At 38.9% G+C, this 15605-nt stretch overlaps 1 protein-coding gene across 1 annotated transcript; it reads right to left on the reverse strand.

Annotated features, from left to right (window-relative positions):
- LOC104470974 (neurabin-1-like) lies at positions 1 to 14793 on the reverse strand (the record flags this gene model as incomplete). The annotated part of the gene is made up of 5 exons (XM_010086118.1): positions 1 to 57; positions 109 to 291; positions 1448 to 1471; positions 3362 to 3481; positions 14636 to 14793. Coding segments are annotated over 5 exons (542 nt in total), but the record flags the coding sequence as incomplete, so codon positions are not given.
- Positions 14794 to 15605: the final 812 nt, after the last annotated feature.

The following is a 15605-nucleotide window of genomic DNA, read 5'->3' on the forward strand; positions in this document are numbered from 1 at the left end:
TCACCACTCCAGGGATTCACTGCCTTCTGGATGAATGCCTACTTCCTTTAAGATTATCTAAAGTGACAACAAATACTACAGTTAGTCTTGCAGTTGTCAGTCAATTACCTTGAGCTTACTCCCATCCAGCTGAAGGAGATGCTCCCCATTAATGTTTTGGGCACTGAATTCAGAAACATACTGTTCAAGGTTCAGGCTCATTAACCAGTGGGAAACCTGCTGCACGCTCCACTCCTGAACAGCACGACTCTGACACTGACTGTGTTTGGGAGACTGTCCATCGTCAAGGATCTGTGACAAAAACATGCTGCAGTATTATTAAAAGCATAACAGGGACAAGTAACAACATTTTCCTGTACAAATCACCAGCATCAGGGCAGAGCTATTGGTACTATCTTTACACTACAATAACAAGAATTTCATACCACTATATTACAACTGTATCTAACTAGATATCTAAGAATTGGTACAAGGTACCCAAAAAGTCTGCTATCTATAAATAGAAGAAAAAGGAACTGTCCAGATGGCACAGTTCAAAACAGCTATGCTCCCATTCCCTCGCAAGATTTTTATCCTTCAAATTAGAACGTTCTAAAGGATGCAATGAATTCTGCATTCCACTTCCCAGGCTCATTCACAGATCTTTCTGATGTGTTTAAGCTGTAAAACAAGAAAATCAGGGGAGAAAAACCCCTCAGAAAACCACTCAAAAGTTCAAAGTGATGACATTAAACAGCCAGTGAGACTGGTACTATCTACGGAGGACTATGAGATGACACAGAGGAGCGGTAAGGAACACACAGTGATCCCACAGCCCTGGCCCTGCTCTCATCCCATTGGGGTGCTGCGGAGAAGGAGAGCACAAACACAGCACCAGGAGGGGCAGCTGGGGCGTCAGCTGCTGCGGGCAACCCTGTGTCCCTGCTCTGCCACTTTATTCCACCCAGGGGTACGCCAATGGGGCTTGAAACAAAAGCTACTCTGTCCTAGCCGTGGTCAGCAAAGCAGCTGCTACAGGCTGCAGCAGCTGACTGTTAGAGCAGCTTTTACACTGTGTTAGATGATGCTGGGAGCTCCCTCAGCTCCTGGCTGTCCAGCTCTCAGAGAAGGAGAGAAAAGCCAGATCAAGCACTATCTTTTCCTTCCTCTGTCGCCAGCAGGAGCTCATTGCAGCTGATGTTTGGCCTGGTGGATTTGCTTTAACACTGACTCTCCTCTCCCTTCCAGCATACAGCAAAAACTGCAATTTGCTGTGGCCTTGAAAGCTCTTAACAGAAAGGAGAGAGGAACTGAAGATGAGGGGAGCCAGTGACATCTGCATGTTCTGCTCGAACAAGGGGGTTTGCCACAGAACACCGTAAAACAAGAAATGTGAATCTGCAAATGAGACGATACGTTGCCACGCGATGGTCACACGATTCACCACAACAGCACACTAGTATCTCACCTCATCATCAATCATATCCAGGCTCTGAGTGAGGGAGCAACAAAGAAATGGGAGAGAAAAGCATTATAGAAACAAAATACAGAACATGTAACAGCATGTAAAAGTTCAGGCAAGGGCAGCACCAAAATTTGCAAACAGATATGGCTATTCAAAACCAAAGAGATTTCTTTAAAAAAAATTATTTCCAGAAGCAAAGAGGCTATGTTGAAAGCTCAGCACACACATGATTTGGCAACTAAACTTGAGACTGTGTCAATGAAACCCCCTTGGAGTTCCTTGTCTTGACACCCTAGAACTGGTGGGAATCTTCCTGATGGCTCCAGGAGGAGCAAAAGCTCCTTAATTAGAGGAGAACAGCCTGCAACAACTGGGTTCCCTCCCCATCCTTTTGTTTTTTTTTAATCTCCTTCAAATAACCATGTCATATCTGCCCGAGGCGCCTGAGCAAAGGAGCACTCGCAGCAATACGCTGTGGAAAGCTGAAGAGCAAGGCTGGCCAAATCCCCTGCCAGGGAGGTTGTGGAGGTTTCCACTGCAGCTCTGGCTGAACGTGGTGCCGGGTTTGGAGACTGCAATCTGGCACACAGCAGAGGATGGAGAAAACACATTCCTTTTTATAGACCTGTTCAGGCTTGATATTTAAGAATGGATAGAGAGCTGAACAAGCAAAATGAAAGCATTTTTCAAGCTTTTAATTCAACTCTAGTGGAAACAGGGCATTATCACAATAAAATACTATAAGGGAATGAAACATGGCAAGAGAATGAAATGTCTTATCAAGAGAGTATTAATACTAAATAAAGTATAAATGACTTTGTTGTTTTCAGCAATTGACAGAATACACACTCCTGTCTACACTCTCCTATGATTCTTACAAATTTTTGCCCCTTATAACTTCTGAAGAGTGGTTGGTGTTGCAGACTTGCATTTTGGCAAATGGGGTTGCATGCAACAGCTCTCATTCTTTACACCCATGTAAAGCATGCAGGCAGTAACAATACAAACCTAACTATCATAAAAAAAAAAGACACAGATATTTCAAATTCCTCCTCTCTAGAAAAAAACCTGTCTCGAACCCCACATAAAAAATGTGACATTCTTGCTGAGTTTTTAAGAGAATAAAGGCACAGGTTTCCCGAGTCCACAGGTCACATTGTCAGCTTCTGTCAAATTGTGCAGCTTCACTGACAACCAAGTTACAAAACCAGTATCTTAAGAAAAGAAAAGTATTTTCAATATATTGTATTTGGCTCAATTATGTCACCAATTTACAGGGTTAGGAATGCTTTTTCACATTATCATTGCTCAAAAAATCTCTGGTTTGAAGTAACTGAATTCAAATCTACTGTGTGAAGTAAGCGCAAAGAGAATGAGAAGTGGATTAATGCATATACATTCTAATCAACATATATACATTCAGGTACAGTAATACACAATTATTGTGTGTACAGTTCATTATTATTTTAATGTACCATGGTAAAAATTAAGTCTAGGTGAAGGTGCCTTACATCTCAATTATATTTACCAAACTATACTGTATCTTTATTATCTCAAAATTGTCTCAATTATATCTGTTTTAGTGTATGTATGTGTGTGTGTGTGTATATATACATATATATATAGGTCCACATGTAAATATTTAGAATGTAGGAAAAATGTATTGAAATGTGTGAGGATATAGCATCTCTTAGGAAACCAACTGCATTCTACTTTCCTACAATAATACCACAGGACCTTTATTTCAAGTAATTATTACATGAACAAGAAAAATTATAATTTAGAAACCAAGACTAATTTTCTTCTCCCATTCTACTGCCTAAAAATATCCCTTTATTATTTGAGTAATTATCAAGCAAAAAGCCATGAGAGAAAGAAAACAACTATTTCCCACCTTAAACAATTTCATCAGCATACCTCATCTGATGACAGTGCTAAGGAGTGAGAGAAACCAGAGGTTTTAGGTTCTGCTCCCAAACCGCTCAAATCCGCTGAACTTGTGCTGCTGGGACTGAAATCATCATTGAACGTGAAGTTCTGTGGAGAAAAAGATGAGTTAGAATGAACACACAATCTTATATGGGAATCTAAAAGGGAAATTTGCTTTCTTGTCTTCCAGGTTGGCATAGTTCAGGAGTGATTTCAATCATTTACCAAACCAGCTACAATAGACATAAGCAAGCTTATTTTTTAGTATTGTTAATATTGATAGAATACACAGTATTTTTACCACTGTGTACTTCAAGAGACACCTTCGCCATCTTAATGCTTCAATGAACAGCAAAGGGGACTGAAAGCAATTTCCAAACCCCCTCTTAAGATACTGGCTCTCATTCTGGAGCTAAATTACTGCTCACTTGGGCTAATCACTAGCATTTTATTACTGTCCTCCAAATGTTTAGGACAAGCATAGCACAGGCAGTAGCACAAAGAATAGGACAGAGGATTAATTAGCAGAGAGAAGTGAATGTTGCTATTGAAAGAGCAAGGAGATTATCCTGTGAATCCACTTCTGAGTCCCAAATAATCTCCTAGAAAAGTGAAAGGATCTTGCCTCTTTGCCTATACCTTTAGAAAAAACTGAAATTGAAAGTAAAAGAGATCTTTGGATATCGAATGTTATTTACTGAAATAATAACCATAAAACAAACACTGTTTTTTCTTAACAATGCAATGACAGACATGACACCTTACAGCAAAGAATAGCAAAAGCATGCACATATTTTCCAGGAATACAGCAAAATTACCATCAGAAGAAGACAAAAGTTAACAAGTATTTCACATTAGAGTGAGAACCATAAAAAAACAAAATCTAAAAAAATTAAGGACACTGTGATACTCCATTTAAATTGAATATATAGTTGATGATACGGAGACCTCTAGTCATTACTCTAATCTAACATCTAAATGAATATTAAACTCAATTCACATTTGATTTAAAAAAATGGATCCAAACATCAAAAGCAAAAAACACTAAAAAATGTATCCTTTTATCTCCCCCCGCCCCCCTCCAAATATTTGTCTGTCTTTCCTGAAAACAAGAAGTCTTAAAAAATATCAAGTGTTAGTCCTCTTAGTTTTGATTGAAATCCAACTAAATATTGGTATCACGCTGTGCTTTAAAAACCTCCATAGCAGTATAGGAACTGTTAATTTAAGAGCTTGCAAACTTTGCAGAGAATATAAAAATGTTTTTGTGATCAGTTTTCTCACACCTATGTTTAGAATTGCTGTTCTGCTTTTCCCATCTCTTTATAGAGAAGAAGAAAATCTGAGCATCTTCCTTAACATGCAAACTTTTAGCCCCCACAGCGTTCCTAGGCCAGGAGTTCAACAGCTCTACCTCCTGTTGTGTGAAGAATGTCTCTTTCTTTTTTAAGTACTCTGATTTTTCTTTCACTTCTCTTTTGTGCAAGCTTCATACTTTTTATTAAGTCTTTCAAATTTAATTTTCTATAGGAAAAACAAGATAGCCAAGGTCTGCTAATAGTTATGATAGCAGGACAAACCCCCTCCCCAAAACCTCAACCTAATACTAACTGTTAATGGGGTTGCTTTTTTCCTCATCTGAAAGTTACTTTCACACAATGTTTGTTTAGAGGCACAGATAAGATTTACATGTCTAATCTTCATCTTTCTTTTCAAAAGAAATCAGGTAACCTCTTAGTTTCTCTTTAATCTTCAGAGATTTCATCTGTGGCCTTCTCTATCAATCTGAGTTGGACTTACCAGCCTGGCATTGCTCTCCCTACCAAGTAACACAATCACAGCTACGACCCGGCATGGCTTGGTGCACAGCAGAAGTAAGGGATCATCAGCTTTTGGCACTAAAAGAATAAGAAATGCTTGTGGAAACTGCTATTATATACATGCATGTTTTTGTAGAAGACCAAGAAATCTGATTTCTGATTCATATTCCTGTACATAAAGTTGACAACCGTTATCTGTTTCTTCTTACCAGACCAATATAAAAAGTAAACTGCTACAAGTTATAAGAAAACACAGGCAGAGAAGTATTTTTCAGAAGTTAAAATAAACATGAAAAAGCTAAGTGTATTACTATAACTAAGGGTTATTTAAGGAGTTACCATGCTGAAACACTCATGCACATAGAAAGGAATCATACAGATGTATTAAATTGCAATAGCTCATATTTACAGTTCAAGCATCTTCATATATAGAATTAAATCCAACATCCAGCATGCATGACAAACAGATTTCATTATTGGGGGGAAAAAAAGCAGATGACTGACAGCATACAGCGTTTCTTCACTTGCAAACATGTCATTTGAACATGGGTAGGTATTCCCACAATCAGTCCTGAAGAATGCAGAAAATATCTATAATTGATAGATCTAGCATTTGTTCAGTGGATCCAAATGCTAATTTCCACTGGCACCACTTGCTTTTGTTACGGTACAGCACACCACAGTTAGTTTACTGAATTAATGTACATTAAGACAGAGTAAAAAGGTAGAATTGGGGATGGTACAATGACAGAGATGTTCTGTTTGGATGAGCTTTTACCATACAATGAACACCATGCACTGTTTATTGTAGTATTCATATATTGGCCTGTTCTTTTTCCAGAAACATGAAGCCAATTATGCCACTCAACACAGTGGGAATAAGGTAGTTTTTATTTTCTACCTTTGACCCTTTTTTAGCTGGACTTATATTTTCAGAGGAAGGTTCCGTTGAGCCGGTAGGCGATGGCAGGTTGCTAGAAGAATTGGATCCCTTGCCACTCTCTCCATACCATGTGAATGGTACACAGTGTGGGAGAGAGGAGGATCGCTCTCCTAAAGATTTAGTGTTTGCCGATTTCTGCAGCATCTCTCTGGCAGACCTGTTTAAGAGAAAGGAGCAAGAATATGTGTTACATTGCAAAATAAGAGAAAACAAAAGGCTACAGAGGCAGACAATTGTGAAAGGAGTGACATTCCCTGCAACTGTGACTAAAGAACTGAGTGGCATGCAGCTGATGGGGCCATGCCTGAAATCTCTTTCAGCAAAAATGGGTTAGTTTGATTCTTTTTCTAACTCAAGCTCTCTTAGATAACATACAGCCAGCAAATGGAGACAGATGCCAGCTGAAAATGCCTGTACTCCCACTGTTCATATGGGAACCAGCTCCAGTCAAGAAGCCACACCTTGTGTTGGTGCACTTCTGAGCCCCAGGGCTATCTCAGCATGGTTAAATGGATTAGACTCAGCACTGACCCAAGCAGTCTCTGGTTCCCAGGGGCCTGGCTTGGATTTGAGCACAGGCAGAATGAATCAGGTATGTCTGTATGGAGATGTGCCTTTGTTACAACAACTCAATACTGACAGAGTATTATTATCTTGATTTTAAAGTTATTATGTATTAAAATATTAATATAGAAAAATGAAAGAAACACCTGCGTGATATCATCAGCTTATCTCTTTGTAGTAGTAAAGACTGCAGTGGATAATGTGATCAAGGCAAAGGCAATGATTATCAAATAAAACACTTAAATTATTTGCTAAATATATTATGTCAATAGTGCAGTATGTAAATTAAAAGTAACTATGCAAAGTGTCTGCCTCAAAGAACTTATACATATGTCATATTCTCATATTTTTTAATTTCAACATATATATTACTGTTTCAGAGCATTAAACGTCTACTGCTCTTAGCAGAAACCTGTAAATTGCACATATGTAAATCTCCCCTCAACTTCTACCTTCTGGACAGCTTCTACATCATTATTAACATAATCACTAGGTCTTTGTATATTGTGAAGCCTCTTTTCAGTATGGATGAAACTGAGGATGTCAAAGGGCCCCCACCCACGGAAGCAGAAGCAGAATTCTACCTCTGGCTCCATAGAGAAAGTTAGATGCATCTGACCCAGTCCTGTATGCCTCCCTCATCCTCTAATCTTGCTTGAAAGCGGAAAGAAAAAGTGAATGATGTTGCCCAAATCACCTAGCCTCAGGCAGGGGAATATATGCTTCTTACTTAAATGGGATATTTTTAATAAATATATATATTACCAGTGGTAGTCTTAGGAAATAATTCAGGATTTTATTTACAGGCCCCGAGTGCTATTTTTTAGCAATTGCAAAATAATGGATGCAACACTCATCTGACAGTGTGATTAATTCTACATCAATCAGTTGCTGTAATGGATAGAATTATAACAGGATGCTGTCTTTTGATCATCTTCCTTTCAAAGAGGTTATACAGCTTTGGACTGTAGCAAAAACGTCCTCACACTTCTTCTGGAGCAAATTCTTTGCAGTTTGTAACAAAGGATTGGTGTTTAAAAAGTTATACTGAAATAATAACATTCCAGTTTACAGAGGCACAGTGAAAATTAAAAACGCTTATGAATTTTGACTTTGAAAGCAGTATTAAACTTTGCTTTTAGCCAACTGTATTGAAACTCAGAAATATTACTAACAATACAAATCACTGATTTATTAAAGGGTCTAACAATCAACTGATCTCTCTCTGCTTTCTCTAAGGAAGATACCTATGGGATCTCACAAACATCTGTAACATACTCAGTTGGTATATGGAACATACCAAGGTCTTACAAACAAGTGTATATTCAATTCCCCCACCCTGTGACTTGGTATTTAAATGCTACATGACATTTAATACCCTGCTGAGGGCACTAGCTGCCTTAGAGCTACACAGAGGTGCAGAGAATTTGCTTTAACAAATCTCTCCCTGTCACTATGGATATCCAGCAGGGAATATCACCAACTCCAAGGCACACGGCAAGCAGACACACCAGTGGAACCAACTGGAACAGGTTTTCTGACACCAGCATACAGGCGACAACTACTGCCTAAGATTACTGAAGATCCTGCCAGATACTTGCAGGATACAAATGTACAAATGTATGCTAAGACAGAACATTGCACTTGAGTACAGTGTGCCTGAGGGAGTAAGTCAGAAGTCTAAGGTTTCTTTGGCTTTTTTAGTGTTACAAAGCTACATAATATACTTGTCACTGAGGCTCTGTATATTAATTAGACTGTCAGCAAAACTCCACAAACGGCTAAATACAGGTTTTCCACTACAATGACTTTCTGAGCAGCATTGTAAGTTTGCTTGCTTTGGATAGCTCTTTTATCATGTAGGTTTTCTTTTGCATTGTTTTATGTGCAGAGAGTTTCTGGCTTGCTATGCACTTTCTAGACTTTTGGAATGTGTTAAGTCTGCTTTGCACTCCTGACATTTAACTGAAGGCATGTCTCATACCTGGAACCAGGTATCACCCCTTTAGCTGGGATCTTGTCAGCCTCATCAGTATGTGAGGAGAGACCTTCAGTAAAAATCTGCACTAGCTTTTGCAGAGAAGATTGATTCCTGCTATGTTGAACATTCATTTATTTATTCAGAGTCCAGATGCTGGCAATGTGGTCTCATCAGATCTCATAAGGAATTCACAATTCCTTCCTTGAGAATTGGCAATGTGACCAATGCAGTCCCCATTTTTCCTATCTGCTTTCAACTTGCAATGCCCATCTTCAGAAACAAACCCTTCTGAAGGCATTCCTAAAAAGAAGCTGCAGTGAATAGCTGCTGCCCATCCTCGCTCTGGGGGCTTTTTCCAAAAAATATGTGTAATTTTCTCAAGATTTCCAGATCACGGGTATTATTAACTGACTACGTGTGCATTGTAGGCCAGCTATAACCTGCTTCTGCAAATCCCATTAGTGGATGCAACAGTAATAGTGATGCCACAATATTATAAGCCTCCAAGTATTTTTAGATTAGATGTTAGTCTTCCCATTAGTTAAGAAATCTAGGTTTGCAAGCTCACAAAGGTTACCTCAAGCTTAACACTTATTTATATGAAGTCAGTGGGACTGTTAATGTTCCCATCTGTTAGGATGATTAGGTTTTTCCAATGTTTCTAGCATATTATTTCTTGCATCCTCAGTCTTTTACCCATACCTACTGCCATAGGTCACCCTAATAGCTTCTTTCTCTTTCCGCTTCTTGCCCTTGTTTGAACTCCTTCTCAAGGGAGCCCTACAACAATATTAGAAAACATCAGGAAACATCTTTGAAATTTTACTTTCAATCCTTTTAATTAAAAGAACAAGTATTTTAAACAACAAAATGCTTACCCAAGATCTGCAAGTTTTCGCTTTAGTTTTTCTGCATGCCCTATTGCAGGGCTAGTTGTTCTTGCTGCCTGAGCACATGTTGCACCATCTAGGATACATTTGTACATGGAAGAATGTACATTATTATTTTTAATTGCTACTGATAGCTATTCCACTTTCCATCAGAACAGTTTGTGTATCTTTTCATAATCAGATATGCATACACGTACACAAGCGTGAGTACACAATTTAATGAGGTGAATTCTTCTAATTTTTAGGAAGAAATTGTGAAAAGGGATAAAAATAGATGAATACTTTCAGAATTCGAAAATATACAGGAAGAGATCTTATTTTAATTGAAGGAAATGAGAAGTTAGCTTTGGCTGACTTTTAATGACTATGTAGTAAGCCAAACAAAACAAACAATTTACAAGTAAACATTACAGTGAATCAATTTTTAAATTCATCAGTAGCTGCTTCAAGTTTCCGTTTACTGAATTAATTTGGTATGTATGCGTTACTTCCAAAATGACTCCTGAAATACTTTCTTGAACTTTGGAGCCAAGGGTACCTTTTATGATGGACATGCTAGGTAACAGTTATCTGTTTAGCCTGAAAATCTTCGTTAAAATAAACATTTAATTTGAAATCCAACCAATTAAAATCCAACTGAAATCTAGCAAATTAAAAAAAAAGAATTAGATGTAGCTTAGTTAATAAATTTTCCCTGAGACCTTTACCAATTTTTGATCTCTTCTACAAACACTGTTAAAAGCCTAAAGAGGAAACAGCCTGAAGTACCTATAAAGCCAAAACAATGAATCTGAGTCTGCAAAACATCCTGTGAGATGTAAATGGAAGCTAAAAGAAAACACACAGCAGCTGAAAATTCAGACACAGTTTCAGTGACTCTTAAACATAAAGAGTGTCCCCAAATACTCTAGAGTAAGCAACTGAAGGTCAGTCATTCATGTCACTTGTGGTGGCGACTTTTTCAATGTCACTCAGATGTACAGTGACTTTTAACTGAAAGCACTGCTGGGCGTGTGGATTTTTCCTACTGTAGCTGACATAAATTAAGCCCTCAGAATTAACCCCAAATACCACAGCACTATCTCAGGACCGTCCACTGTGTGTAAAGAAGAACTTTGTACGTTGCTTTGTGGATAATATTTGGCCACGTTTTCACTCAAGTAAAAAATTCAATGTGCAAGGGGCTCAAAAATCCCGGAAAATATGAAGAAAATAAGCCTCTTGCAATACTCACACTCTAAAAGCCATATTATTTCTTCTAACACAAGTCCTTCCGTTAAAAAAAAAAGCATTCAGGAACCACGTAAAAGTAACCTCATGCAAAAAAAAAAAAAAAAAAAAAAGGGAAAAAAAAGCAATACGAAGAATGACACAACGAAGTCTCCTGAGAAGAAATCCATTCCCCAGGGAGGCCGAGGAGAGCTCTAAGCAACACAGACTTTGCATCAACGCAACACTGTGCATACTCCCTCTCCTTTCTCCTCTTACAGTTCCTCTTTGACCTTTAATGTATACTTCTTATTTAACCACTGTCAAAATTGCTACTTTCAAGAATAAAAGATCGTATTTTCACAGCAGCTATTCACAGGCAAGTGGGGCTTGGGTGTTGGGGGGCAGTGGGCTTTTTTGAGAAACTTCTTAATAAAAGTAAATGAAACTATAAGATGCACTGCTTTTGTGGTAGGCAAATAATAAAAGCATTTAGTAGCCTCTGGAGAGGGACATGCAGCAGCTACCTGGTACGACAGATTTCTGTTCAGGCTCTTTTATCGCTGTGCTCCCACTCACATGCAGCCGGACGTAGCCGGAGCCCTCCAAACAATGACAATTTTTTGGGGAAAGCATTCACATTGGCTATGGGGCACAGTGGAAGAGGGATGGGCCAGGTGCCGGGAACAGCTTCAGTGGCGGAGGAGATTTGACTCTACCAGGGCTTGCACACACAGAGGTGCCCAGTGCTTGGCCCGTGGCAGTGGCCACGAACCAGTGCTGCAGGTGCCCTGCCTGGGCAGGAGGGGACTCTGCCCACCCTGGAAGGGTGCATTTTCCCTGACTCCTTTTAGTTCTTCAGATAGGGTGAAGGAGAGCCAGTTCCTCAGAATAAATCCCACAGAAGCCATTTAATCCATCACTTTCAGCCTCAGGGAGCTGGTGTAAGTAACCTGTGGCTGATGGATGTGAAAGGACTCTAGACCTAACTGTCTTCCCCAAGGTCACAACACAGTTGCAGGCAGCCTGACATCAACGGAGGATTGCCCATGGGGTCACCTCGGCTGCCTTGTCAAAGGATGCTGCTGCAGAACTGAAGAAATTAATCACATACATACATGAAGAAGTTGTGTTTAAAAGACAAACAAGCACTTTTGCAATAATGAGGAAACTGATCTCCTGCCACTTCAGCTATTCCCACAACACTGCAGGATCTCATAAGAAAGAAGAAAAAGACAAGCGTGAACTTGCTAATGCTCACTTTTGCTAATCAGAGATTAATCAATGTACACACACATAGCCACAAATATGTTCTCTCTCCATCTCTAAAAAAAACCCTACTTGAACACACAGAACAAATACAATGGCCCTTCTCATTTTCTGACCTGTAAGAGTTTGACAGCCAAATTAAAAATCAATTAAAACAGTATCACTACAACACTTGCTGCCAAGCAACAACTGCTTTAGGACATTTCTTTTTTGTAGGACTTACTAAATGCACATTTTCCATTTGAAACTAAATTGCTCTGGTTTATTTTTCATGTACTCATCAGAATCTGGATACACCTGCAAGCACTGGTTGTTTACTAACAGCCACAGTGGGCAAAGTATGGCACCAATATTTAGACAGATTATTTTTCAAACCTGAACTGGGAAGGAAATAGTGGCACAGTGAGTGGAATATAATACCCTACTCCTTATACTACAAGGCTAGTCTCCACCATATTTTTATCAAGATATTTTTCATGCACTGGATGGATATGCAGTATTTATGACTTCACTGGTAAACCAATCATACATTCAAGCTGGAGTAAGAGCGGAAAGTCACATTCTTATGTTCACACCCTTATTTTTACTTGCCAAACTCAAGCTTTGAGTTTAACTTTGATTCACTAACAATTATACAATTAGCAACTATACAATTATATTAGCAACTTCAGAACCTATGTAAAAATTCTAGCATATAGTAACCTAGCCGAAATTCAACAAAACTTCGTTAACCATCTTTTAAGAATCTATGTGAAAGCCCCGTATGAAGATCAAGAAAAAATAGGTTGTAAACGAATGGGAAGTATTTCCAGCTACACAGACAAACAAAAATCCTCAACAAACTGTTTTTCAGTTAATTTAAGAAAGCCAAAGTCTGTTATGAACATATCCAGACCTAGTCCTGCAGTCCTCACTTACAAACAATTTTTATCATGTGTTTTAGCTTATGTGACAGTTAGAGAACGCAAGGTGCATAGCCAAGAATGCTAAAGTTGTGCAAAATGCTAATTCTTACTTCAAGAGGGATCTGAACAAGAGGGTTCACAATTCTGTGTCATATATTGTTAATGCATTGAATAAATAAGTATTCGAGAAACATAGCTGAGCTAGGTATGATTGCATCATGTTTTATCCAGCTTACATTTAAAGAATCTGAATTAAATAAACCTCAACAAATCACCTGAATTTTTTTTTCTGTAAATGAAGAGTTCTTAGACATTGTCAGCTATGCTGCCTCTCAGCAATTAAAGGCTACAATCTGTTATTCTCACTTTACAAAATTTCCCTACCCTCCAAAAAAAGCATCTAGCAGTGCCAAAATCACATAATTCAACCAAGTACACTGTGTTATTAAGCATGTTTCTAATACAAAAATGTCCTGAGGTCCAATAATTTGGTGTTTTTTAAAACAGAAGATAAGATTTTCTTAAAGGCAACTTCCCCCTATCTCTTTCAGTGAGTTTTAAGGAGAAAAAACAAAACAAAACAAAACAAAACAAAACAAAACAAAACAAAACAAAACAAAAGGAAGCAGTTCCTGATCTCAGTTTAAACTTTGTATGATGGTATAAGAAAAGGACATGGTCAACTGCAATTTTTTCACTTCCAAGTAAACAAAAGAAGTTATGAGACGATAGCCTCCTAGTTGCTAAAGTGCTACTACACAACAGAAGTGCATAAAGTAGATGTAAGTCAGCAAAATGATGCATCAATTTATTGAAAAAAGTAGTAATACCTTTATCCTGTAAAATATTCCTGCCAGCTGGATGATGCAAAGGAGAGGCTTCAGAGCTGTGCCCAGATTTTGTAGGAGAGGAAAGTGGAGTGTCTCCCCGAGCATGAGGGGAAAGGACACCTCCTTTATGGTGCTGTCCTTCTTCCTGGCTTTCAGTTAGGTTGTCAAGTGAGATTGCTGCACTGCTAGTCACAGGGGAGAGTGAGGAAGCACCAGAATCTGATGCTGGTGAGGATGCTCTCATGCATAAGGGCAGTGGTGTTTTTGAAATGTGCATGGGACTACTGTAACTGTTTGACGGCTGTTGGTATAAGAGATTACAAAGCAGATTATACCATTTAGTAACCAATCAGAGCAAGGTTTACTTTGAACATGCAATTCTTTTATTAATTATTTAGCCTTCTATTTGTAAGAAATGCTTTAGTAATTCATACCATTACCTTTTGATACCACACACAGTGTTGTTTATTGGTATTTGCTTTGATGGAAGTCAGAATCAGACAAAACAATGAGTAAATATCATATCAATTGTGTTAACAAATTAACAGAGAAATGCATGATTCAAGTTCCTTTCACCTCCTGCATAAATGAAAGGACCCACTCTGCATTATAAAGCACCCATAAATCAGAAAGCACAGGATTCCTGTTAAAAAAAAACCAGACAACCAAAACACCAGGTGTACTGACTCAAAGGAGACCAGACTGGCACATCACTTGAGAACATTCATAGCATACTGGCCATAGAATAAATACTGCCTGTGCTACAATGAAAGGACAGAGGATGAAATGACTTACAGGGGCATTCTAGCCCTCCATAGGAAGCCTGAGAGAGAGGGTAGAGTCCTTCTCACCTTTCGTTCTAGGCTGTCCTCTCCATCAGTTGAGCTGATGCTATCATACAGCCTTGTTCTAGAAGGCCTCTGCCGCTTGTTCTTCACTGAAAGCTGAGCACGAGTCTTCAGAGCTTTGGAGTCCAGTCTCTCTGTTTCTGGCACTGCTTCACTGAAATCTGTATGGAAACATGATCTGAAGCTATTTGACAGAAGCAGCTTTCACCACTTTTTCCTAAGATAGGACCTGCTCCCCGGCACAAACATGCACCCCACATGTTCGCAAGGAATCTCCCAACCCACTGGGGAGCCTGATAAATCTGTAAAAGTCATAACAGGTTTTACTTTGCTCTCATAATCATGTAATTAGACTTTCTTTCAGCAGGCATTGAACCACTTGACTCAATGGGCTTTCATGTGAATTATTTCAGTACCACTGCAGAGCAGGAAACAGCTTGCCAGTCCTCCCACTGTTTTTCAATTATACAGGCTGATAGATTTCAAAATCTCCTTCTGTGAACTGATGCATCCCTGCGTATCCCAAGGGACCCAGAAAGTATAGCCATCAAAGCGGCCTGAAATCAGCATCAGCACTGAACTGTTTAGATTTCAAACCACTGACTCCTTCCAGTAAATAGTTTGATTCTCTACTGCAGACACAGCTCATGGCTGCTAAATCAGAAAGCTACAATGCACTTTTATCTATTTTTTCTGAACTCAGAATAAATAATATATTTGTAAAAGATACACAATCCTTAGGCCACTAGTGTTCCCTGGCAAAGCAAAGGAAGAACTCTGTGAGCCATAATGGTTTTGATTTTCTAACTTCCACTGATGTTACTGGCAGCTCCTCAAACTCAGTATGAGGTTATGATACAGCCTGAAGAGTCGTACAGTCTGGCGTGACACTAAACACAGCCAGAGCACCTGCAGCGGCAGGGACAGCTATGCTCGTATGTACAGGACTGTGAAGTTGCACCCATTATTTCTC

This window comes from Pterocles gutturalis, unplaced genomic scaffold (assembly GCF_000699245.1).
Source record: "Pterocles gutturalis isolate BGI_N339 unplaced genomic scaffold, ASM69924v1 scaffold47065, whole genome shotgun sequence".
Lineage (NCBI taxonomy): Eukaryota > Metazoa > Chordata > Aves > Pterocliformes > Pteroclidae > Pterocles > Pterocles gutturalis.